This window comes from Semicossyphus pulcher, unplaced genomic scaffold (genome assembly GCF_022749685.1).
Source record: "Semicossyphus pulcher isolate SPU_LCO1_2020_fin unplaced genomic scaffold, fSemPul1.0.p SCAF_9, whole genome shotgun sequence".
NCBI classification, from domain to species: Eukaryota; Metazoa; Chordata; class Actinopteri; order Labriformes; family Labridae; genus Semicossyphus; species Semicossyphus pulcher.
In genome coordinates, this window is record NW_027211770.1 from 9543107 (window position 1) to 9568330 (window position 25224).

The following is a 25224-nucleotide window of genomic DNA, read 5'->3' on the forward strand; positions in this document are numbered from 1 at the left end:
TGTTCAGCCATAGTAGATTACTGTTTACTCACAACACTTGCAGAGACCAGGAAAAGCAGCCGCTTAGCTCCGCCTACCCTCTCTGGCAGACCAACCACTGCTGGGTGATGAAGTCACATGTTGAGGTGGGCAAGACACTGAACCTCAAGTTGCTCCCATGTGCAAAGATGCTGATTGGAGATTGGCATAGTAGCCTTTGCCATCAGTGTGTGAGTGTGAAATGGTGAATGTGACATGTTGTGTAAAAGCACGGACGACTAGGAAAGCGCTATGTACAGTCCCTTTACTGAAATCCCCCAGTTTTTGCAAAACATATGGTTGTATCATTGGTGAATATTTTTACCAGCTGATTAATACTATACATACAATACGTGTTGCCTTATCCAGTAGTATGATGTATGGGGAAATGACTTAAAATAAACTAGAGCCTTAGTTCATGGTTCTAACTCAACATGTCACCCAGAGCATCTACGTGGCCATTGATGGAACTACTTTGACACAATGGAGATCAGTGGCACAGAGGTATATAACATATCAGCCTTTGGCCACATGGGCAGCACTTGTTGGCTGGATCTAGTGAATTTATTGTTAGTTTTGGTCTTTCATGTATGTTGCCAGACTTATCCTTTAACAATTCTGATAGATAATCCCAGCTCACATAAATATCAATAAACACTTGGTAATATGAAAGGAAAAAACACTCTGGACTCCTGACCATGCTATCGTGTAACCGTCGTAAAGTTTCCATTATTGGTGCCAGCAAAGACGGCCAGCAGAGGAAGTCGAGCAGACAGATTTTTACTTGCAGTGTCATTCACATCACAATCACTGATTTAATGTCAGACTTAGACAATAACTCACTCTTATTACTAAATATCCCTCTGCCCTGCCCTGAACCCAAAGTCCTACTTTATGTGAGTGTGTGCAGGTGTGTGTGTATCCAGTAAATATGTTTACTTCTGCCCTGACAACCATTCACCCTCTGATACACTGGCGCATAAAGGACCTCTGTTTTCCCCCTCTCTATTCATCTGATGCAACACACACTTAACACATTCTCTGGAGACAACAGGGATCACTGCATCCAACATGATCTGGCTTTGCACGTGTTGGACATCAGTTTGGTGGACATCTATTTAAGTTTGTATCCCTCTTTAGTTTGGGTTGCACACACCTATTGTAACAAACACAATAGGGCTCAAGATCCAAATCCGTGCTTTGACTGGCCATCTGGAAAATGGCAAAATTCAGATGGGCTGACTCACCTTTGGGCTGGACAATTTGTCACAACTCTCTTTTTTTCCTTTGGTAGCAAGTACTTTCATTTGATCAATACAATAACTGAGAGTTATGTCTATTTTGTACATGTTGATTTCAGTGACAGACAATTTTGTTCTAAGTAGCTAAAAGCTGATGCTGGACTTACCCAATCCCCATAAGTGTCTCTACTGCATTTCAAGGGAAATCCTCTCATTCGCAGGAAGTGTTGTGTCATTTTTTGGTTATGAGTGGTTATGACCCCCGCTACAACCCAGACAACACCCATATACAGAAAATCAACAGAAATCCAATGAATGAAGTATAAATGGCATCACATTGTACATGTACAAGTTTAGGTTTATGTCTTAAAAAAACTATTTACATCATTGATTCAATATTTTATGTTCAGGTTTCATTTTAAATGGTGAGACATTTAGAGCTGGTAAAAAGTTCCCATGAGTGTCTGCAGTGAATTACATGGAGTGATCAAAAAAAGAGGAAATAGCTAAACATGTAAGTCATCGCAACAGAACTCTCTATTGTCAGATTGAGTCGAATTTTCAGCTGAATTATGACTTTAATGTTGGAACGATGTTTTATGTTGGCTTGCTGAGAAGTTGATTTGTCCAAAGGTTGAAAAGAGAGTCAGTGAGGACCGAGTATCAAAAGTCTGATTACAAGGGATGATATTTCCACCTCCAAAATAAATTATTAAATCAAATATTTTTTAGATACAACAACTTTCATTCAAACTGTACATACACACATGCCAATCCTACACCTCCCACTCATGGACATCAGTATCCATTTGGAGGAAGGCTGTACTCTGCACGAGCAAATTGTACATTTGTCGCACAGCATGTACTGCTTTTAGAGTGGCAGATGTATGTTTCCCTCCTCACACAAATGTGCCAACTAATTGGCAGAAGCTGATAGTGACAATCATGGATAAGAACCAAAAAGAGAAGTTTTTTGTGAAGGATTCTGGAGAGGAAGTCTTTTAATGCGAAGCTAATCGTGGCTCCTTTCCAGTCCAAATGGTTGGGTAAAGATGGGGGTGGCAGAAAGCAAAATATGAGTGGAAAATCATTGTTTTCTTAATTGTTATCGACTTGCTACACACATACCGATGAGTTGGACTGAAAGGAAAGCAGCACCATTTGAATAAAAAACTTGACAGTGGCAACAAGTTTCTAACAATTTGGTGATTTTTTTTATTAGTATGCTTATGGGACGGAACATTTACTTTTAATGAGGACTCTTCCAAGAAGCAAGTGGGGTCACCTTGTTGAGTATGCGCAATGTTGAAAATCTCCAAACGACCAAAGGCTAAAAGAGTACATCACTGATAATGTGAAAATGAATGTTACAACCACACTTCATTCATAAAAAGGCTAAATTAAAAGCAAATAAAAACTCCAACACCAAACAATTATAGCAATAAGTTGTTTTTTATTTGGCACAACACAAAAAGTGCTTTATAATAACACTGCCCATGACGAGTTTGACATGAAAACAACCTCATGGTTCAATTGTTGGTCTCATTCATAAAACTTTGGAATAAAACCTCCCTCTAAAATTGTAAAAAAAAAAAGTCACTCAGTTTTTGTTATTGCTCATTAAGGCACCTCACAACATTACAACACATTTGTGCAAATGTTTTGGACAAAAGTTTTAGTCTGCCTTGGCTTCATTGCCCTTTATGTTGACATTGGAAACATTAAAAAGTGAATGCCTAGCAATTACGTTGACATGTTGTACGTATGAATAATAAGTCCTAAATGTATTTATTGCCTTTGCAGTGTGGGGTTAAACATGTACACCAGAGGACAGTATGCTAACTACATAATTCTATAAACATAAATAGGCTGGTTTCGATCTTCGTATAAAGTACAAAAACACAGGTTCATCACCTCTCTTGAAATCAATAACTTATCCCTACAAATTGCATTTTATTGTTGTTATTGCAGACAAAAACCCCAGCTCTTAATTTCACATTGTTTGGTCAGATATACAAGTCATTGTCAGAACAGTTGAAAGCACAACAAATACATTTTTTCCCATTTTTCTTATAAAAACATGAGTGAAAATAAAGAATCTTTGGTAGCTAAGCAAAAATAGAATAAAAATGTCTATATATAATATGCATTGAAATACGACGTTACAATAAGTAAACAGCTACAGCAAAGGGCCGACAAGGCAGAGATATCCAGCTTTGACATATAAAGAAACTGCGTATAAAAAAGGACATATTTATATTTAATATCACAAACAGATCATAAATTACTTGAGACTTTCAGAATGCATCAGTCTTTGGACGGCATCCCGATGCCTTGATGCAATGCAAAGAGAACCACTGAGGTATTTCATCTTGATTACGTCAAGCATCACGCAGGACGACTGGAGCGACATAAAAGTGCATAAGAATTAAACTCATGTCTGCTCCTGGTCGTCTGTAGCAAACACAGGATTAGTTTCATTCCAAAATGCTGTTCCCTTCCAACAAGTGCCCTTATTCACATTCCTGTTATCAGGTAGTACTATTCTCCCATTTGGTGCATTAATGTTATCATTTGATCGTTTAACATAACACTAGGAATGTGAGAGATGCAGCCACATTTCCCTCAATACAGTATGTAAATAAAGGAAGAGAGCAAGGGCACATGGAAGGCAAAAACCACAGAGCCTTTGGATTGGAACACATCCTCCGTGTCTACTTGGTGGTTATCATTCAATTGGTAGAAAGAAATACATTAACAATAAAAGTGTTAAAACCATTTTCATTCTTATTCTTTTAAGTCATTTGTAAAAATAAAACAGTCACAGCAGCAATGATACACCGTCTCTCTTCTGGTCACATGTTCAACTGGTCACCTGATCCGGTGGAGATTACATCTACCAATCAGTGATAAGTTTGAGATTCTTCACTTTGTAAACGTTAAGAAAAATATTGCATTCATGTGTTATGGGAATATCAAGGAAGGCTTGCAAGCATCCACACATTCAAACACAATGCATTTGTAGACTTTTGAAGGCACGAGTGGATTTTTCTTTGGATCTTGCACCTTTTCACATTCAACACAAATGCACCAAAGTGTTTGATGTGTTTGGAATGACAGCAAAAAAGACTTGTAATAACATAACCTGCATCAAACTGCTCTGCATTGGAATTTAGGAGGTGGAATTATGAATTGGCGTGAAAATACTTACTGATAATGTGTGAAGATCACACGGAAGTATATTCCCCATATAACATGAGTGCAACAAAAGAAAAAAGAGCAGCTCTCCATATTAAAGCCCCTTCAGCACCATTTTGCATTTTGATATTGTTGCTCCTCCCAAAAGACATTCCAAAAACCTGGAAGGGTACACCTTTGGTGGGCATAATATGTAGATTGGTTCCTTGTTAGAATGTTCAAACATTACTTCGAGACACAATGATGCTCTGGAGGTAAAATATTCGTAATGGTCAAGTTAAAGTCAAATGGTTGGAGATAAAAATCCACAGTTTCTATGGTTTACTTGCTAATGTTATACTGAAGCCCAGTGAAAAAGACATGGGTAGAGGTAGCTAATATTACAAAGCCAAGCACTCTGCACGCTGCCAACTGCAATATATTTAATCTTGCCACACTGGGTTAACAAGGTGAGCTTGTTAGTCAACAGTAGCCGATCCTCAGCTAAGCATGATAGATTTAAGAAATCTAGGTAAGCTAACTGGCTAGGATGTGGACGTTCCAATATCATGAATGTTACGGTCATGAATAAACAAAAGAGCAGCAATGCCATTTCAATGTTTTGCCATTCAAGTTTGACTCCATTCTGGTTGAACTCAACCAATTTTGCCTCCAGAGCTGCTCTGCATCTGCAAACCTTTGTATAACAACATGGTGTGCGTGAAAACAACCCAAAAAGAGAGTTCAGTGGTAAATGATGACTGTTATCTTCAAGTCATACATCCAGCACCATGTCATAGTGGGGTTCCTTCTTCCTCTTCCCACACTTGTTGATGAGCACTGTGTACAACGTCAACAGTATGACCCAGTAACTGGCATAGACAACTGCCCCTATGACAAGAACAATCTTTTCTGAGTCAGGAAATGGTTTTCTAGTCTGCAGGATTGTTGTGTAGATAATCCCGATGAAGAGGATGGTGAACCAAACTGATATAGGAACCAGACCAATGAAGTTCGTCACTATGGTCTTCCTTCCAGAGGTCCCCCATCCGGACTTGTTGATTGTTGCTATTGCGAACATCTTTGCTGGCAACAGGCTTGACATGTACAGTACAGAGTAGAATGACATAAACACCATGACAATGTTACCTCTGAGGCAGCTGGCAAACGACGACTTGATCAGTGCCACTGCCTGCACAATGAGTAGAAACAAGAGAATATTCCAGAGTCTTCCTTGGTAGAAGAGTTGGATTGCAGTGGCGATGAGGAAAAACGGGAAGAAACCCGTGATCACAGCCTCATAAGTCATCCATAGATGGTGTTTGTGGAACCACATAGAGTTGTACAGCCATTCTCTGAAATATGACTTACTCCATCGAGTTTGTTGATTGAGCCACCGCAGGTATGTGATCGGTGTCTCTGTAAGGCACTTTGATCGGGCAGTATATTTGGTTGCATATCCAAGACTTAGAACTCTGTTTGTGAGATGGCGGTCATCCCCAAAACTGCAATGGGAACCCATGAAAGTCTGATTGTACCAGTCTTCAACAAACTCATGCAGGAGAGAGTTCCGGTACATTCCTAGAGGCCCGCTGATGCACTGCACGCAACCAAAGTAGGACTGGCAAGCCCGCTCAATGTTGAAGGCCATCCAGTAGCGCACACTGCTCAGGAAGGAGATCCAGGACTCGTACTTGTTCAGGATCTAAGAAGGAATTAGGAGTTGAAGTTGAATGTGTGAAATAAAAGATGTATGCATTCATGTGAAGCTCTGGTTTGTAAAGATTGTCAAATTCAACCACTAAAACAAAATCCTTAGCTTTGCAACTAACCTGTACATCTCCTCCAACGCCTCCCACCATTGGGTCTTCTTCTAGAACCTTCACCATCTCCACCGATGATGCTGGGTCCAACATGGTGTCAGAGTCGCACACCTGAGTAAAAACACAAACAGTGAACAGTAAGTTACCACAGTTTATGGGTCAAAGGTCATCTTTTGTAAAGGGGCATGCAGCTTGCAAAGTTTTTCCATCAAATTGAGGGTCTAAGGATTGAGGGTGTTGAGTGCTGTAAAATCTGTCAAACCTGTTGACGCAAACTGTATGAGGCTGGCCTCTGGAGATAAAAAACTTTGACATGGTGGTTATATGATTACTCTATGATTTGTTCATATTTGTCATAATGCATAACAGAGCAACACGAAATCATTTATTTTAGTTACCCTCTCCCACCTGTCATTTTTTCTCCCTTCTTTCTTGTAGGAAGTATTTGGTGATAAATACTTTTCCTTTAAATACAGCAATAAAGTAAATGTGTATAAAATTAAAGATCCAAAAGTAACAGCTTTAACCAGAATCACCACCCACTATCTTTCTTTGATCTTTCTTAGCACACTCCTTTTTCTTCTATAAATGGTAATATTCTTCTCTAACAAACTCAGGTGTGGGAAAACAAAGCTTGAGCCCAATCCTTGTTAACAAACCCCATCTGTTTCAGTCAGAGCCTGATGATAGTAAAAAGGCATGAAACACTGTCCTTCCTCTCCCTGTATGTTGAAGGGTATTGGCATGATTTCTGGCAGTGTTACAGTGAGTTCTTTTTAAGTCTGTAAAACAAGAGGTTCCTGGCAGGCTGTAGCCAGCTGCAGATGTTCAGACCGCATCATATCAAAGAGATGTTCTACTCCAAATCACCTGTTTTGTAATTTAAAGTCATGAAATATGTCTAATGTTATAACAGCACTAATGTTACACTTAAGTTTGACTCACTCTTCAAGATGTCTTTTTATGACAACACCAGCTGAATATTATGGAATATATATGACCTTATTACTTTGCGTTCTGGCTCATGGTCTGTTTGACAGGATCCTAAATCTGAAATTAATTTATGTAACATAGCATAACGTAACAAAATCCTAAGAGAATGATCTAATGCACTTACTACAGATGCACTGAATTTTAAAGCTACTCAAACATGATCTTGGAGATTGCATCAGTTTGCAACTTGCCTCGTATTTCTTCACCAAAGATGATCATCACATCCGACACAAGGATCTGTTAATTGATTGGACGTATCACAGCTTTATATTCTTGTAATAATTCTTTCAAATAAAGAAAAAAATGTAAAACAAAGTCGAATAAAAGGCGCCATTGAGCACAACCGAGTAGATTGGTGTGAAATGATTTCACACCCAACAACACTATGTCACTGCACCACCCTTCAGATGACTTCGTTATACAAAACTAATTTCCAGCTAGCATCTGTAATGTTTGTCTTAGCTTACTAAAATGTCCACATAATGACATAGTCCAGTCTTTTACATACAAATATTAATCACGTTAGATCACATTCAACTTTATTGTCACTGCACAAGTACAGTACTAAACAACAAAATGCAGTTTAGCATCTAACCTTAAGTGCAAACAAGCTTTAAAGTGCTGAGTAATCGACCTGAAGTTAGCTAACGTATGCTAACAATAGCAGCTGTTGTTCCTAGCAGTACAAGTAAGGCTGCAGCAGTAATACCTCTGAGTGCACTTTATTTTATTGCTCTTGTCTTCAACTTCTTATCTGTAACAGACACAATGTGTTATTTTTATCTTTCAAAAGTTGAGCAGTTTCTTTCACCCTCCTGGTGTATGACCAAACGATCTCCACAGCAGCACATATTCCTCATTTACTGCCTACAGGATAAAAACAGGTTTCCTGCTACTTCATCAGCCTGTGTGTTGCCAAGCTTGGCACTGTGGTGTTTCTAAGCTTCTGTTTATATTTTAAGCAACACCACCACACAATGTTGGACTGTGTTAGCCAGCCAAACAGCCACGGGAACTGGCTCATCCAAAAATATAATTTAAGGGTCATTAACTTACACTCAGATTATTATTTCTCAAACGAGTTCCACTGACAGAAGTATTTCATTAAACCAAATATTACCTTTCTCCTACAGAAATATGTCTCATTCACATTTTCTGCTATTTATTGAAAGCAAGCAACAGAGTCATAAGAATTTCACCTTTTTTTTTTCACACAGTTTTGGCCCCTGACTCTGAGAACGACACATGTAGATGATGTAACACTCACCTCTGTGAAACAGATCTGTTATTACACTTAGACATGAGCTACTGCCGGCCCTCTTCACGCTACAGTTCACAACACGATGCACACAGCCACCGTCCGTCTCAAAGCAAAACAAAAGACCCTTTGTGGACCCCATATTTAGCTTGGCAGAGACCCCCTTCCCCTCTCCAGCCTTCCATACCTCCATCCCTCTTTCTCTATCCTCTCCCTCTATCTCAGATCACACTTATGTCAGCTGTCCTTGTTTTACCTGGCGTCTAGTTTGCACCATTTACACACCTTCCCCCCCATTCTTTTTGTCCCCCTTACAATTGTTTGCCTCTTTTGCATTCAATTCACTTTACCATTTTAAACCCCTCCATTAATATCTATTTTTAGTTTCACTGACTTACCTGCACGTAGTCCACGCTCCTCCCAAGTGCTTTGAAGGCCGTGTACATGACCTCTCTCTTCCCTCCCCACTTCTGCATGATGCAGATGCACTTGTTGTTGAGCACCAGCTTTGAGACTTGCTGAACGCTCTCGGCGTAGCTCTCATCCGTCTCCTCGGGCCCTCTGTGGTGAAAGTTACTCCGCCACACGTAGGTGGCTGATTTGTCCCATCCCATGATCTCTTTGAAAATATCCATCATGTACAAGTCATCTTCTGAGTTCCCGTCAATCACCATGATCACCTTGATCCCCGGGTACGTCAGCCTCCTCACCGACACCAGGCACTTCCGCAGGTAGTTTGGGTCCTCTTGATACGCCGCGATGCACAACGCCAAAGATTTGTTGAGTTTGATCGGCGTCTCTAAGGAGCGCCGCATGTTTCTGTGTTCTAAGAGCGCAAACAGGCTCTGGATGATGAGATGGATGACTAATATGGCGCCGTACAGCCCGAATGACAAGTGATTGCGGGCCGTGGTGAAGAACTGGTAGCCCATGATGTAGGCTGTGGAGATGCCCACCAGCAGGGACACGCCGAACATGGTGGTCCCAAATATCCGCAGGTAGGTGAGGATTCTCTGGCACCTCATCTGGGGACAGAACGCAGAGAAAAGGGAAATATTAAGTCAATGTAGTACAGGAATGTATTGGATTTTAGTGCATCATTCAAAGCCTCATGCTATGAGACGTCAGTAAAACTTTAGCCTCATGTTGTGCTAATGTTTCCTTTAACAACAGGCAGTAGGTAAGCTATAGTTTTGAGCAAGAAAAAAGAAACGTATATAGTTGGAAGTACAGATAAAATAGCATGTGGCATACATTAAACACACTGACTTTAATACCAGCAATAACATTTAATAAGCATTAATAAGATACAACTTATCAAAAGTGCTTATTCACAGCTTTCGCAGCCTATGGCGCACACAACCGTGTTTTATTACAACAAACCAGGTATAGAAAGCAGTAAAGTTTCTCCCCCTTCCTTCCCCCTCTCCTCCCTTCTACCCCTCCCCAAAATCCCTGTCTAAATGTCAGACAGTTGTGAGTAGCCGATTGTTCCAGCCCTCCTTTAGTGTGGGTGGGCGCACATTACAAGATTTCTTGACCTAATTAACCAACAAGCTGGCTGCTCCTGCCAAACGTCCGAGCTCCAAGTGCTCTGGGAGAAACTGTTATTGTATTTTTTCTTTTCTATTGTAAGAAGGGGGTTCAAAAACATGTTTTAAGCAAGCATTCCTAACAAGAAACTCTGATCTAAAGGGTTATTCTGTGTGTTTTTGCATTTGGGACAAGTGAAGAACATCCTCTGCTTTGAGAGATATTATGAACCCGAGCCCTGCTGCACAAACTCCTCTGGTCAGACTTCAGTTTCCAGCCCTCATTATGTTGCTACCGCCATCTGTTTGGCAGACCAACGGAGACCCACTCAGCGCGGCTCAATGCAGAGCGGACCACCCTGTGATGTCATCTGTTTATATCTCCGTGGGAAGAAGAACACAAGAGCTTTTCGGATTTTCTAACGCTGCACGTGTGCTTCTTCCCCTCCATTAGTCCCCATAGAAAGTCTGACACGAAAATCATTACTAGGACTCAATACATGCCCCCTTGTGACATAAAATTCAGAGATTTTGGGGTGCAATATGAGTACCTCATGTTCTGAAATTGCTTTTGGAACTTAGAAACTTAATATTATTTGCATATTTCACCATCATACCTTATTGCATGTAAGTCTGGTCAGTCCACGTAAAGTAGGATACGACATAAAGTCATCAAAAGAGGAGTACACAAAGCCCAAAGGAGTTTGTGATTTGGCAAGAGCTCTTCACACCACACCTAAACACACACAAGACAGATGGAGGGAGGGAATGAAGACAGAGAGAGACAGAAAGAGGCAGAAGTGAAAGGAAAGTTAGGGGAGAGACGGAGGAAGACAGAGTCAGAGATAAAGAAAGTGCGGAAAAGAAAGTGAATTAAAGTGAGCGGGGAAGACGACAAAGGGATATGTAGAAAAACAAAGAGAGAGAGGAAGAAGAGTAGAAGAGAGAGAGGGAGGCTAAGCTAAGAGGGAGGAACCTTGGCTCAGACATAATGCCTTGTTCATTTGATCGTTGGATGAGAAGGCCACAACCAGCGAGCAGGCCTCCTCTGGCACGTGGCAGGGCTCTTAACGTCAGCCGCTCATTTACAAGACCCCTGACACACACACACACACTCACACACCAATGCACATATAAAAGCTTATTAGAAGAGAGAGAGAGAGGAGTGTGTGTCTGTTAAAATACACATTTTTAATTGTGTGCTGAGAGAGCGTTTCACCTTAGACCTCCTTTATTTTGTGCGTGATGCCTCACAACTATATAAGGCAGTGCAGAATAAACTCTCTCACCCTGTCGCACAGCGTTAACTTCGAAAGAACTCAGCCACTACTTAGAGGAAACATGTTTCATCATTAACATACCATCAAAATAAAAGAACGTAATGCTTTTTGAATGTCTGGTGCAGAAAAGGTTGTGAAATAATCTTTGGAATTAGGACAGGAAGGCTTTGTAAATCTTCGGCTGTACCTCCGTGACCCTGTCTAATTCAGACAGACACCTTCACACCTAGTGGGAATTTACAGTTTCCACTTCACCAGATCAGCATGTCTCTAAGCTGTAGGAGGAAATCAAAGGATTTGAGGGAAACCGCTGCACACACATGGAGATGATACAAACTCCACACGGCCATTGTTGCTTTTTTGACCGCTTGTTTATTTACGATCCGCACTTTACTGACATGAAACGCTCGCCCAGGTCAAAAGTTTGTGGTTAAAATACAAAACCAAACTGTGAAATTGAATCCAGGTCGGGATCCACAGACATACGAAGTCTGTTCAGTGAATTGGAGTGATTCCGTGCACATTGCCAGCTGTTAGGGTGCTTTGCTCATCATAGTGCTTCATACTCCCTCATGGGTGTGTGATCCACTGCAGAGGTCAGGGCTAACAATTAGCTCAGACTGCAGGAAGATTAACTGCAGGCTTAAAGTCAGTAATGATGCTCGTCCAAATGTGTCTCCAGGGTTTAAAGCCTCTAATCAGAACAGTGTTTGCGACAGTGAAGGTGTCATCGGATCATATGGATGCTGTGACTGTGGTGTACAGTTTGTACGTGTATCTACGCTCGCCTGTAATTGAAATGTGCGCGAGTGGAAGGTGTCATTCGTTCATGTCGATGACATCACCCTCGATTTGTTGCTGTTTTGTATCTTAGAATTAGAGCAAGAAAACCCTGTCACTGTCATCTGGCTTTTGTTGTGTGTGTGTGGGGGGGACCTTAGTTTGGATGCAGTCTCAATCTGACGTCTTTAATATTCTCTTGAGTAAAACTCCCACTGACTCAGAGATAGTGTTACAATTAGGTCAAATAGATAGATGGGGAGTAAATGGTGGGTTAGCAGAGGGACGAATGAATGAATAAAAGAGTCTCACACGATCTGAGAGGTCACAGCACTCTCTGTCCTACTGAGATTTAACAGTCAAAAATGTTCAATGGATGTGTAAGCCTTAATGTTAAACCAGTGCTCACCTAGGTAAAGGTAACTGGTTTGAATACCTGGATCAGTTGGCAGATATGAAAATGGCCATGCACCATAACGTGTTAGGATTGCTTATATTTGATAATTAGCACTGAACACAAAGTACCGTCTAATTCACTGTTTAAGACGCACTTTTAAAGGGCCAGTTTGCCCATTTTCAACCTCAGTCCTATCATGCTATTATGGGGAGCTAAAAATGCAATTTGGCTCTGTGCCTTTGGAGGACGCTATCCGCTTCTCCAATGAGCCCTGGAAAACCTCCACCAGACTACGTAAAACGCACCACCTGGCGGAGGCCAGGGAGCTCGCTAAGCTACACTTCCTCAATCTATGATGCCCGCCTCTGATGTCATGTCGTGATTCCTCCTATGGGGGCCGTAAATGTCCGTACCTATGTCATGCAAAGCCTTCCAATAGTTGTTGAGATATTTCAGTCTTATTGATCAGCTGCTGCTAGAACGGTTAATAAGGCATGATGCTTCTAACGACCAAAAGGCCTCAACTTGAGCTAAATATTTTGGGGCAGTGCAGCTTTTTCTTAACGTTTGTGCTGATGCATCCTCGTCATCTTTGGTAGAAACTTTTCTTCCTCAATTAGAAACAGATTTTGTGGCTTAAATAAGTAAAATTCCAGATATGCATACAGTGATACAGATGCTTTGTTTAATATAATCCAATGTCTTGGTGGGTCAGAGAAAGACTTTCATCTATCTTCTAGTCCGTCTTTCTTGTATAAATGTGTCTCAGCAGATGAGGGTATCTGATACGCGGGGAAGTTAAGGAAATATCTCTGTGGCCCATTTTGGTACTTATGTATAATGGTACTTAAGTGATTTATTGCTGTCAGGGGAATCCCCACATGCTAATGTCTGTTACATAACAATGGATAAGATGCCAGATACATATGTGACTTGTCTGGGAACATTTAAATACCCATAAGTCTCTCTGTTGCAGAAAGCTGTTCACATGTGGGTGTGTATGTGGTTATATGTGAGTTAAGCATAAATGTGTACAGCGTGTGTGTTAAGCCGGTGTGTGTTCAAGCACACAGGAACAGATGCATGTGTGTTAGTGTGTGCGCGCTGCAAAGAGGAAGAGATGGTTTGACTGAAGTCTCAGGGGAGCCGTGGAATCCCTGTCAGCAGGGTCCCAGCTCCAAAGCCTGTGATGGAACGTAAAATATAACAAGGCTCGCCAGACTGTGTGTGTGTGTGTGTCTTTATACAGTAAGACACATGTGCATAGGAATTTGTGTGTGTGTCATCACTGCACGCTCTGCACAGGCAGTATAAATCTGAAGCGGAGCCAAAAACGACAGCTTTGCTGGTCTGTGTGGAGCTGAGATAACATAAAGCTTACATCTTTATGTTATCGTGACTCAGCTAGTCACTGGCTGCAAGTGTAACATTGAAAAATCTGCAGCTCGAGCCAGATGAGTGCTATTCACAAATCAAAGTTAAGTGTTGCTCTGAGGAGTGGGCCAGCTAGCATCTGTGGCTTTAGGGCTTTAATTTAATAAACTGAGGGCATGTTTATGACCATCTCATTGTCCCTATCAATCACAATAGATACAGGCTAAGATTTATTAATGATATTTATGGATTGTAAATTGGAAAACCAGACCTGCTGAGGTCATTTTGAAATCTAAAGCGCATGATGTTCTGCCTGCAGAAAACACACACATGCAAAAATGGAGAGAGGAACACACACACACACTGCATGCACAAGTTTGTCTGTTTGTTTCCGTGTGTGTGTGAGCCGGGCAGGGCTGGAGAATGGATGCATTTTAAAGGCATTAAAGTTGGAGACGGCCCTCATGACGGTTACAGCAGGATGCAGGAAAGGCTCACGTGTCCCTGAGCAGATGATGAGGCAGAGGAGAGGGAGCGGCTGGGAAAGACTTGAGAGTTGGCTGCTGACTCTGGCGAGACGCTCCACATGCTCAAGGCTGTCTCGTTACTTCCTGCCTACTTTAAGGACCTGCTTTTTTATTATAGGGACTCCTGTGTGTGCCATACAAATAAGTGCTTTTCATTTAAAGCTCAAGAAAGATAATCTAATAATAATCAGTATTAGATGGTCAAATTAAATGCATAAAAACAGTTTATTTAATATGAACGGATAAAGAATGGCTGTCGTGTAGTTACTCATTTTATGTTGCTGCAGTTAAATGGATTTAAAGTGAACACTCTGCTTGAACTTAGAGGTCATGGGACATTTCAAAGGCGCCGCCAGGAAGTCATTGACCCCACTCTCTCCTCCCCTTCCTCCTCCTCTTCCTCCTTCCTCCCATAAACCCCCCCACCATGCGGTCGCATTGTGCCCTTGTTGTGGCATCGTTGTCGTTATAAGAACCAGAGCTGAACAGTAACACCACCCACTGCGCTACACCGCACTACTCCCCACATGATTGGAATCAGGTGGACGGGGCCACGACTGGCAGAGGTAGAGTTGACTTTTACGCTCCCCCCTCCCTCTATCCTCCCTCCTCCACTGTCTCCTTATTTCCTCACCTTCTGGAAGCCATTAAGATCAGGTGCGATAAAGGCTCTTGCTGGCAGAGGAACAAAGGTTACAACATCCTCAGGGAGTGTTTTGGATTAGAGGTAACATCAGCTTTTTGTTGTGCATCAACTGATTTACTAACCACTCCTGCTGGTGTCATTTTAGCTTTATTCAATTTAGAAGTGAAGCTTGGAGGTGAAGCTGCAGTTCATCATTTAATAAAACACTGCGGTGAATCCATTCTCTGGCACATCTCTAGCTCAGTTTTTTGTGAGGGAAGCGATGCAACGTTACTACAGAGGAGGATGGAGAGAAGTGAAGAGGCAGAAAAAGAGACTCTGGTTGGAAGGAGATGAGTTAGAGAGAGAGAGAGGGATGGCAGAGACCAAAAGAAGGAGGGGGAAAGAGACTGGAGGTGGCGGACTTGGCGCTGCTTGCTGCCAGCTGAGGAGCTGGACTTACGCCTCTGTGGCAGGCTGCAAGATCTCAGCCAAATGACAGATGCATCTCAGTTGAGAGTGCCTCTTACTAAAGCAACTACGTCTTATTAATTGCTTGATTTTCGTTCCAAAGCTTCACAAGGTTCTGTTTAGTTTCGCCTTCTTCTAAAGATCATGAAATCTACAGAAAGTTTCTAATTATCTCCCCTTTTCTGAATCCAGACGGCCTCTAGGTGCCTTTTGACCAAAAGTACCAGGAACTTTTAGTTCCAGAAACTTCTCTTCAAGCTCAATGGTCCCTGTGGCCCTTTTTCACAGCGGCCTAAAGTCCCAGGAAGATTATGCAAATCAGGCCAATGATGTATGGAAAAGCAATAAAGGTAACTGCACTACACCGCAAGTCCAGTAGGTGGCGGTAAGAAGAAGATGAAGGCGATACAACAAGGATGATAAAACACGACGTACAGGCCGGTATCATCGTTTGTGTGACGCTACAGTTAGCCCGTTAGCATGGAGGAGATTCAACTTGTTTTTGATCGTGCTTCACTGCATTGCAAATGGATCCAGTGAATTAACAGTGGAAAGGAGACAAGCGCGAGTATTAAAGCAGATTCAAAATGCCTGAAATGCTCGACTTGAAGCAAGAAGACAGATATTAAATGCCATTACATCACTCCAACTCCATCTCAAAGCACGGTGATTAACTATCTCGAAGCACGATGATGACAGCGAGCTTGCAGCTGCAGTCTTTTAAACGTGGCGGGTGAAATAAAACGTTGCGAGTACTTGACCAATCAGAAACTATCAGCACTGCAGGCCCCGCCCTGAAAGTTCCTGGACCTTTGGAAAGTACAACTCCCGAGCAGGGACTCTTCATGGAGTAAGTCAGTTACCCTGGGACTAGATCTAGACCCTGGTTCTGCTGTTGAAACGCACCTTCTGTCATCCATTGATCCAACACTTTCACTTATCTGACCTCCGACGGTTATCAGCAGTCTAAAATAACTTCCTCCCTACAGGGTAGAAATTCTATTTTTGACATTGTGTTATCAAAGCAGAGAGATAACACAAGAGACTAATTTAAGAGGGAGAGAAAGGAGATGACAGTGATTTACAGTGCACATGTTCTGACCTTTATAACACAAAACAATCATTTCTGCCGTGCAGCTACCTAAACAAAAGATGCTTTATACAGCTCCTGGGTTACTTTATAGTGTACCATAACTCCTATACATTAGCACTGGCATCAGGCCTCCCTGTGAGACTATGTGACTCAGTATGAGGTAGTGGGAATCTAACTCAGACCCTCACCGACATCCAAATTCCCACTTTTACTGGCTCGCTGTAATGACGCTTCACTGCTACTTTACCTACCGAGGGAACCTGGAAAAAGCTGTTATTAATGCAGACTAGATGAGGTAGGTGGTGGGGTTGGTGTGTATGGGAGGGGCTGCACACATGCACTCTCTCCTGACTTCAGTAGTTATACCTTGCCAGCCCAGAGGCCCTATAGACTGGAGGTCCCCTGCTGTGAGCAGTAATGGCACGTGGGACTTGTTGTGAGCCCTAATGGAGACCAGCCATGGAATGCCTTCCTCTGTTAGGTAGTAAACTGCTCTGCGTGCTGTGCGGAGGAACATCCTGTAGCTGTGATGAGTAAACTCTCTGACTATCATCCATTGAAGAGTGCCAAAGTAGTGAATTTTCTTCCTACATGGACTCCCCACATTGCTGCACACAAGAATTAAACCTTTGTTTTCATGTTTACTGTTCCGCTAACAGGCACCAGAGAGGGATCGCCTTCCTCGCTGTAGCACACAGAACCCCATGCTCAGCAGAGGAACTCCCTCGAGGGCTGAGATTAAGTACAGTATGTTGGTATTAGTGTAGATGCATGTGTGCACCGACAGAAGGTGAACACATGCAACAATTTTACAAAGATTCTTTGTACTAAAACTACTTTTTAAAGTGCATATCAAACTTAGCTACAGTAAAAGCTTCTAAAAAGGGAAAGTCGTCCTGCTCATCTTTCTAAACAATGCACTTTTGTATGCATTAAATGTGCTGCAGCTAATGTGACAGTCTGTGCAGCTGTTTCTACATCAGTATATCAAGATAAAGCTCTGTTTTATTGTAATGTATCTACAGTATGTTTGAGAAGCTGTCATTAAAGGCAGCACATTTAAGCCCCTTCACGGTAGGGATGTCTTCTCACTGCGATATATCCACACTGACAGAGCTCTAAATGCGTCAGCACTCCTCACAGGTGGATATCACCGTGGTCCAAGCTTGCACCGCCTTAGCATTAAATCCATGAGCACATAAGCCAGGTCAGTAGGAAGTAGATTCCATGTGTAGGATTGAAACTGTACTGTACATCGTGAATAGATGACAGGAATGCTGAGACATCCAACTCACAGATGGGCATTCCTGGCGTGGGTTTTTACAGTGGTAAATCTGCGCAGTGAGAGATCGGAGGAGGATGGAGGAAGAGATTATGTCAAAGGAGTGTGACAGATGTTCATTTGCATTTGTGTACAATGTGTGAAGTGGGCGTGCGGGGAAGTTATGGTGCCAAAAGACAGCGGGGAATTTGCAAACATTATGTCCTAGAGGCTCTTTGTTTAGATGCCACCTGCACAAGCTTTTGGTCATGTTTGCACGCATCTCTACATTTCTGATCTCTAACAGGATCGGTCTGAAGCTGGAAGGGACTGAATGAAGTGCGGAAGCCTTCAGAGATAAATATCTGCAATCAACACCCAGTCTGAATATAATATTATCATCAATTACAAAATTACAGGAAGGACTCGAAGCATTCAAGTGCGCGCAAGTAGAAGTCTTTCACACAAGGCATCAAATTACGCGCTCCCACACCTAGTCACACTAAACGTGCCCCATCCCAGCCGTCCCATTGGCTGACAAACCTCCAAGGATGACGTAGGGAATCTGACGTCATTCTTGTAGTTAAATTCTCAGGGCATGATAAGTGGCTCGGCAAAGGCCATATGTAGTTTTATATGATTAGAAGACTAATCTGGGCGGACATGTTTGGCACAGCTGGCATTGCGGGGCAGGGAAAAAATGCAGATGTTCGTGCCAGTTGGGACAAATTAAACTTTTGAAACACATTTTTTCACGAGTTTATGTAGCCCAGTATAATTTACAATAAAGTAGCAAAAACATTTCATTTTCATTTGAAACCTTTCACAGATTTTATCCGCGTTTTACGCACAAGCCTGTAGGACGCATGAAGAGAAAAAACGACTGTATGACAGCTGGCACATCTCCAACTTTAAGCATCACTCCATTCATGTGGCAGAAATATTGTCATCATTTGAAATCATGATATAAACCTCACATAAATGTTTGGAAACAAGAGTTTGAAGAAAAAAAAAAAATTTTACGCAGTAATTTAGTTTCCAAACCACTGCTGCTTTAGTTTGACTGACATCTGATTCACAATTTAACACTGTCTGTCAGCTGGCTGCAGGTCACAGAATGATCACTGGTCTCTTACCTTGAAGCAGCTGTTGTCCTCTCGTTCGTCCTTGAGAAAGGATGCGGTCAGCTCCGGCGGCTCTGGCACCGCTCCACAGGGACACAAAGTCTCGAGAAAGTTTCAAATGACACTTTTGTAGTGACGAGTCTCATGAATCCGCTGAAATTGATCCTCATTAATGAGAAAAATAAGGTTGACGCACGCTCCTCTTCAGCTTGCTCAGCTTGGTGCTCAAAATAATTCACGACTGCTTTTCTTTAGTTTTTAACAGTCTGTGTGCAGTCATTAAATATGCACCGCATGCATCTTAGGTAAACAAACATCATGTCAGTCAACTTTGGCATCATTCATATAAAAAAGTATAAATAAAAAGTACACTATGCAAAAATGATAAATATTTCTCTCCATCAACTTCGGACTGTTTCATTCATTCTTTCAAAGTTTTTAAAAGTTAGAAAAAAAGCCATCAACGCTGGCAGCTTCAATCATATTGACACAAGGAAAAAAAGTTTCCAGTAATGACTCTTCAACGAGTCAAATCATTTTTTTGCTGTGTAGAGGGGCGTATAGGTAAGGATTTCTAGTTTCCCCAAGCATCCAGGTTACGCAGAGCGCAGAGAAGTGGCCAAGAGTCTCTGTGCCGCTGCTGTCTAATGCCTTCCAGACGCCTGTGTGTGTGGAGCCTCCTTTATGGCTGCTGCGGCTCCCAAACCCCTTTTACCGGGCTACAACAGATTGGCGTGTTGTTTTAATAAGAGGGGATGGTTTGGGGGGTATGAGGAGGAGCGACGGAGAGGGAAAGAGAGAGAGGGAGTCACTCATCCAAACTCATTCAAACTCCTGAGGTAGCGACAAGAGAGAGAGAGAGGGAGGGAGGGAGACCCTTACTGGCTGCTCATGCCCCCATTCAAATGCAAGAGCAGCAGGATTATGGCACGTTCCTGTGAGGCAATTAAACCCACACGTTTTGTCTTTAATTACCCCTACACACAGTGTGAAAACTGGCACAGCTTAAAGTTACGCATTGAGATTTAAATTGAGTGTCTTTAATTTGGGTGCCATCGAAAATTACGCAAATGATGAAAGAAAAATGAACAAAATCATCCAGGGAGAAGTTACACAGTGAGAGTGAGATACCAGCTGCAGCAGTCATCTGCGTAATAAGTGCTTATACAGCGCGCACGTGTAGGCTGGAGTTTGGATGTTATGGAATTTCAGTCATTTCATTGATTCACTAGAGTGCAGTTCCCTGCGTTGACCAGCAGGCAGTGCTGTGCAATACAGAACAGAGAGGCAGCGGCCTGACATGTACAGTAGCTCCCCTGAAAGGAAGCCTAAAGGGAATATCCAACCAAAATCAGGACTCATGTTACTCCTTCCACCACAAGTCAGAGTGTTTGCCATCTTTCTGAGGAACTCTTCCAGAATACCAGGAAAACTCTACAGCTGAGAAACAAAAGGGCTGCTTGTTGACGCTGTCGAGTGAAAACCACTTTTATTATTCTGTCAATATGGGGAATAAATGTTCCTCTATATGCTGCGAAATGTCTCCATTTAAATATCTTGCTATATAACACATTTTTAGTTTTATAAGTTATTAATGTATAATATGTGAATCAACAAGTATGTTGGTTGTAAAGCAGTTTCTCTCTGAATGATGTTTGCTCCTTCATCTTTATCTTGGGGAAAAATCTGTTAATGAAGCATGAAGTATAATAATGTAATACTTTATTTATTCAGCAATCTTTATTAAAGTCAATATCTCTTTCAAAAGAGAGACTCGAGTCACACAAAGCAGCTGTTACATACACAGAGGCACAATCAAAAATATCCTTCAGTAGACCTCTCTGAAGATTGAACGTCTCCACTAAATCCACTGAGTTGCATCGCACCAGAGAACAGTCTATTTTCTGATCTTTTGAAAGCTCCCTAATAGCTGCTGTAGAAATAATATGCCGCTTTTACAGGCGGAGGTTTGGAGCTCTTTGTATCTTAGCAACTTGAAAGCCGAGATAAATGGAAACATAGAAATGATGAGACTCAAGTGTAAATCAAAGTGAGTCAGTATCAAATGAGCAACATGAACAGAACAGTCACTTTGTTAACTTATAATCAGGATTTTGGTTTTAAAACTCCAGTTATCTAAATTGAGGATCAAGTAGGATAGTCCTCTGAGGCAGAGTTGTTATTTTGGGCTATGAATGAAACTAATTTATCTTGAAAACACTTACATGACCTCAAAGGTTTTAGGTAATTATTCTTTCCTATTATTGCAAACTCTTGAACGATTTTCAGAGACCAAATTAACATAATAATTACCTTTTTTGTGCAACATGACGTGAAGAGAATATGAGTTAATGCGATGAATAGAAATTGGGCCTTTAGCAGGAAACCCCCAGCAGACCTGCATTGTTTATGTATGTTAAAGTAAAACTACACAGTTTCCAACCTCCAGTGGGTCTAACCTGGACTGCACCAGTCAGTGAGAAACATCAGGGGCCACATTTTGTTTGGGGCCAAATGAGTCGTCTGCTCTTTGCTTTTTAACTTTTGAACAAGCTCATTTAGTCAAGTGTTTATTTGAAGAAGGAAATGCACAATCACGTGCAGACCTGAAGGCTTCCTGGAAGAAGGCGTAGAACAGAGGAGATAATGGCATCATGGGGAACTTTCAAAATAAGAGTATTTAAACAGCATTCATGGTAAGATACACTTTTAGTTTGGTCTGTGAAGGTAACAATTTTATTTCTACCTGTAGAGTTACATTTTAGTGCAGAGTGAATGCCTCCTTTTGTGATGAAATATTTGGGTCATTTCTTGATGTCTGCATATCAGCAGGTAAATTCAATCACCAAACGGTTAGGAGTAATGGGATCAAATTGCTGCTGTTGACCACTGTAGAAGAAATGGTGCTCTGGGTGGTGTGCCACATTGGCCTGAGAATGAAAAGTGTCATAAGTCATTTACATTTTCATCATATTTTAACAGAAAGTGCTGCCCATGCACTCTGCGGCCAAAATGTCCAAATGGAAATACACACGTCTGTGTGTTCTATGTCTACTTCAGTGAGACTCTACAGGCAGGAAACAGCAGCAGATCATTGGGGAATATATAGAGCAATTACGCTGGGAGGTAGAGTTAGCTGTGGGTCTGCATTCACAAGACATGTCACTGTGTCAATCTGAAGTTTGTTTTACTTTAGCCTTATCTACTATGGCAGCCTGACGATGGAAACAAATCCCCCGCATTGACACAACCAGACCTTAACCAACGTTGAGCATATAGTGCGGCTGATTTAAACCCCTGCATCAGCTGAGAAAAATGTCAATGGGGCGGGATTGAATGAGTGATGCACTTCACATGTGACCTGCTCACAGTGGTTCTTTGAACAAAGTACTTAACCCTTTAATGCAGCAGAGAAAATTCAGGTTTGTCACGGTGGATCTGTGCAAAGATGGTGCTTTTCCAGGGATGCTAAAGCTGTCACTCTCCTGATTTAAACAATGAATTCTACTAACAGACTAAAACACAGGGCAAAAACAGATATATAAGAGTAGAGTTTCTCCAGAGGCATTTTGATGTTTAAAGAGTTTAGTTGTACTTCAAAAACATAATCAGAAGGTGTTCGGAGAATCAATGACAATAGAGCATAAAAAGAGGAAAGAAGGCGCTCCTAACAAGCTCACACAATATGATATAAACTAGGATTTTATTTAAAACTTGTATCTATTTGAATTAGTGAAACTGTGTCAGTAAGTCACAGCTCCAGTTCTATCACTTTCAGCTGTCTTCATGAATGTCACCAGTGTTGCACTGTTTAAGCGTCAGGTGTGGAGATGAAAGGTTGCAGGTGTGTAACGGTGCTGAAAACACTGAGCTGTCTCCTCTCGCTCTGCTTACCTTAAGTATTGTGTATGTGAGTACAGTTTTACTCATCTTTCATCCACAACTTTGAAGTGAAGCTCTTTAAACCCAGAAACACACGTTTCATCTTTCATCACCCCTCTGGTCATGCAGTGATTGAATAAACTGACATGATCTACGACAGTGGTGTACCCCATCAGCCCAGTCAGATGAACTAAAGTAGCCTAGCCTTTATCGACACCACCTGTATATTCATTGAATGGATAATAAAAAAGGTGTTAGCTATAGAAAAGTAGGCTATACCTTTTTGAATCTGTGTTTAGGACAAATTAGCATTTGTAGGCCTACTACCACCATTTATTTGTTACTTTCAACTAAATGTAAAACGTAACATTTTGGTTAAAATGTTTTAGCCATTTACGTTCAGCTAACTATTTCAACCGTTTAAGTTTAGCTACCTATTTCAACCATTTACGTTCAGCTAACTATTTCAACCGTTTAAGTTTAGCTACCTATTTCAACCATTTACGTTCAGCTAACTATTTCAACCGTTAACATTTAGCGAGCTGTTTCAACCATTTACTTTTTTCTGTAACCATTTCCATTACCTTTTTACCTTGCATCCATCCATGTAGTTTTAGCTAACTATTTGAATAATTTATCAACCCAGTCTATTTTTAGCTTACTATATCTCAACCGTGTACTTTTAGCAAACTATTACAACCATTTAGCTACCTATTCCATTTGCTTGAGTTAACTATATACGGTATATTGACTATTCAGACTGCTGCTCAGCTTTTTATACCCTCTAAATTTAACTCAATATGTTGATATTTTCAATAAAATTACAATTTTAAATTCTTTAAATCAATCGATCGTATCTCATGCGTATCCCCTTTATGAACACTGTGATTAGACTTGTCTCCATCATTGTAACTCAACATATCTCACCTATTGACATGACGTTCCCCAAATATTCCCTGCAACTTTTAAAAAGAAAGTTACGTTGCAATGTAAATATTTTTCCCATCAACTAACAAATCCAATTTAGTTGAAAATGTTCAGTTTCACAGTGTACAGAGCATTACAAATCATCATTGGATTTATTGGAGGAGGCATAAATCGTAGCACTCTGGTGCTAAATGTGCATCCAATACATGTGGGATCAAACTGGGTCAGATATTTAAAAAAAGACTCCATGTTGAAAGCATTTGCTTTAAATACGCTGAACGTTTGATTAAGTGTGGCTGAATGGGTGGGTGGGTGTAAATCAGCACTCAGTTTAGTTTAACCGCAGTTACAAATCTGCGGCGTCACAGGGCGTGGTTTCAGGGTGTGGAGCGTGGTTTCTAGACGGCTCAATCAGAAAGACCACAACATGAGGCAGCTGATTGGAGGTTGACATCAGGTCTTGTGAATGGTGGGATTATTCCAGAGACAGAAATGCAGACACACACACACGCACACACACACACACACACACACACACACACAGGCTGGTTGTCTTCCTTTCTCCTCCCTGACATAAAAAGTGTTAGTACATGAGTTCAGCTCCAATTTGGTACCACGTGTCTCTGCTCTTAAACTCATCACAACCCTCACTGTATGACTTTCTCACGTGTCTCAGGAGGGTTTGTCTTAAGCTGCGGTTTTTCTTATTTTAAGCAAATGGCGGAAATCTTCCATGTCATCCTCAATCAGTCATCAAGAAGAAATAATATTGAGGCAGGGCAGAAGTCAAGCCGTGACTTTGTCACACTGAAAAGCAGTACATTTGTCTCTCATGTTGCACTTTAATAGATTCAACACACATAGGCAGACATATTGAGCAGACGTAAGTGTTTAATTCTCTGTGTTTTCACCGATTTACAGACAGGAATGGATATAATATAAAACCTCAAGACTTGGTGAGTTTTATAGCCTCAATCAATGACAACAGTGTGACTAACAGCAGCAGGAACAGAAGCCAAACTGGGATCTTGATTGTATTTCACTCTTGACCACGTTTGGAGCAAAGGACCTGAAAGTTTAATGAAATATGTAATTTTCTCTGAAAATATTTGATTGGATTTTTGGACTATAGCATCAAACCTCATCTCAACAGAGACATTTACAGTAAATGTAATAGACAGTTGCAGATTGGCATCACATCGAACATTTACACCACAGTAGTTCGTTTTGCAAGGGCTGTGACGGCACTGCGTGCACATACCTTGAATGGAACTGCACTCCAATCTGCATCTTAAAGATGGATTTAAAGTTGCTGGGTGGTTCAAATCATGGTTCGGACGAACTGTGTGGAGTTTGCATGTTATTCCCATGCATGAGAGACATGCTCATCAGGTATGGTGACTCTAAAATTGCCCGCAGGTGTGAATGTGAGAGTGAAAGG

At 41.4% G+C, this 25224-nt stretch overlaps 1 protein-coding gene across 1 annotated transcript; it reads right to left on the reverse strand.

The window, feature by feature from the left end:
- Positions 1-5211: 5211 nt before the first annotated feature.
- has2 (hyaluronan synthase 2) lies at positions 5212-19061 on the reverse strand. The gene is made up of 4 exons (XM_069656897.1): positions 18987-19061; positions 8909-9535; positions 6269-6370; positions 5212-6141 (listed from the first exon to the last, which is right to left on the reverse strand). Exons 2-4 carry the CDS (start codon positions 9533-9535, stop codon positions 5212-5214), a joined length of 1659 nt encoding a protein of 552 aa, XP_069512998.1. The 5' UTR covers positions 18987-19061.
- Positions 19062-25224: the final 6163 nt, after the last annotated feature.

Bases quoted from the DNA above. Each gene is read 5' to 3' on its own strand.
- has2 (XM_069656897.1), bottom strand. From the start codon at position 9,535: ATGAGGTGCCAGAGAATCCTCACCTACCTGCGGATATTTGGGACCACC. The intron at 6,371-8,908 runs GTAAGTCAGTGA...GTTTTTACTCAG, and splicing joins GGAGCGTGGACTACGTGCAG to GTGTGCGACTCTGACACCAT. The intron at 6,142-6,268 runs GTTAGTTGCAAA...ATTCCTTCTTAG, and splicing joins GCGTTGGAGGAGATGTACAG to ATCCTGAACAAGTACGAGTC.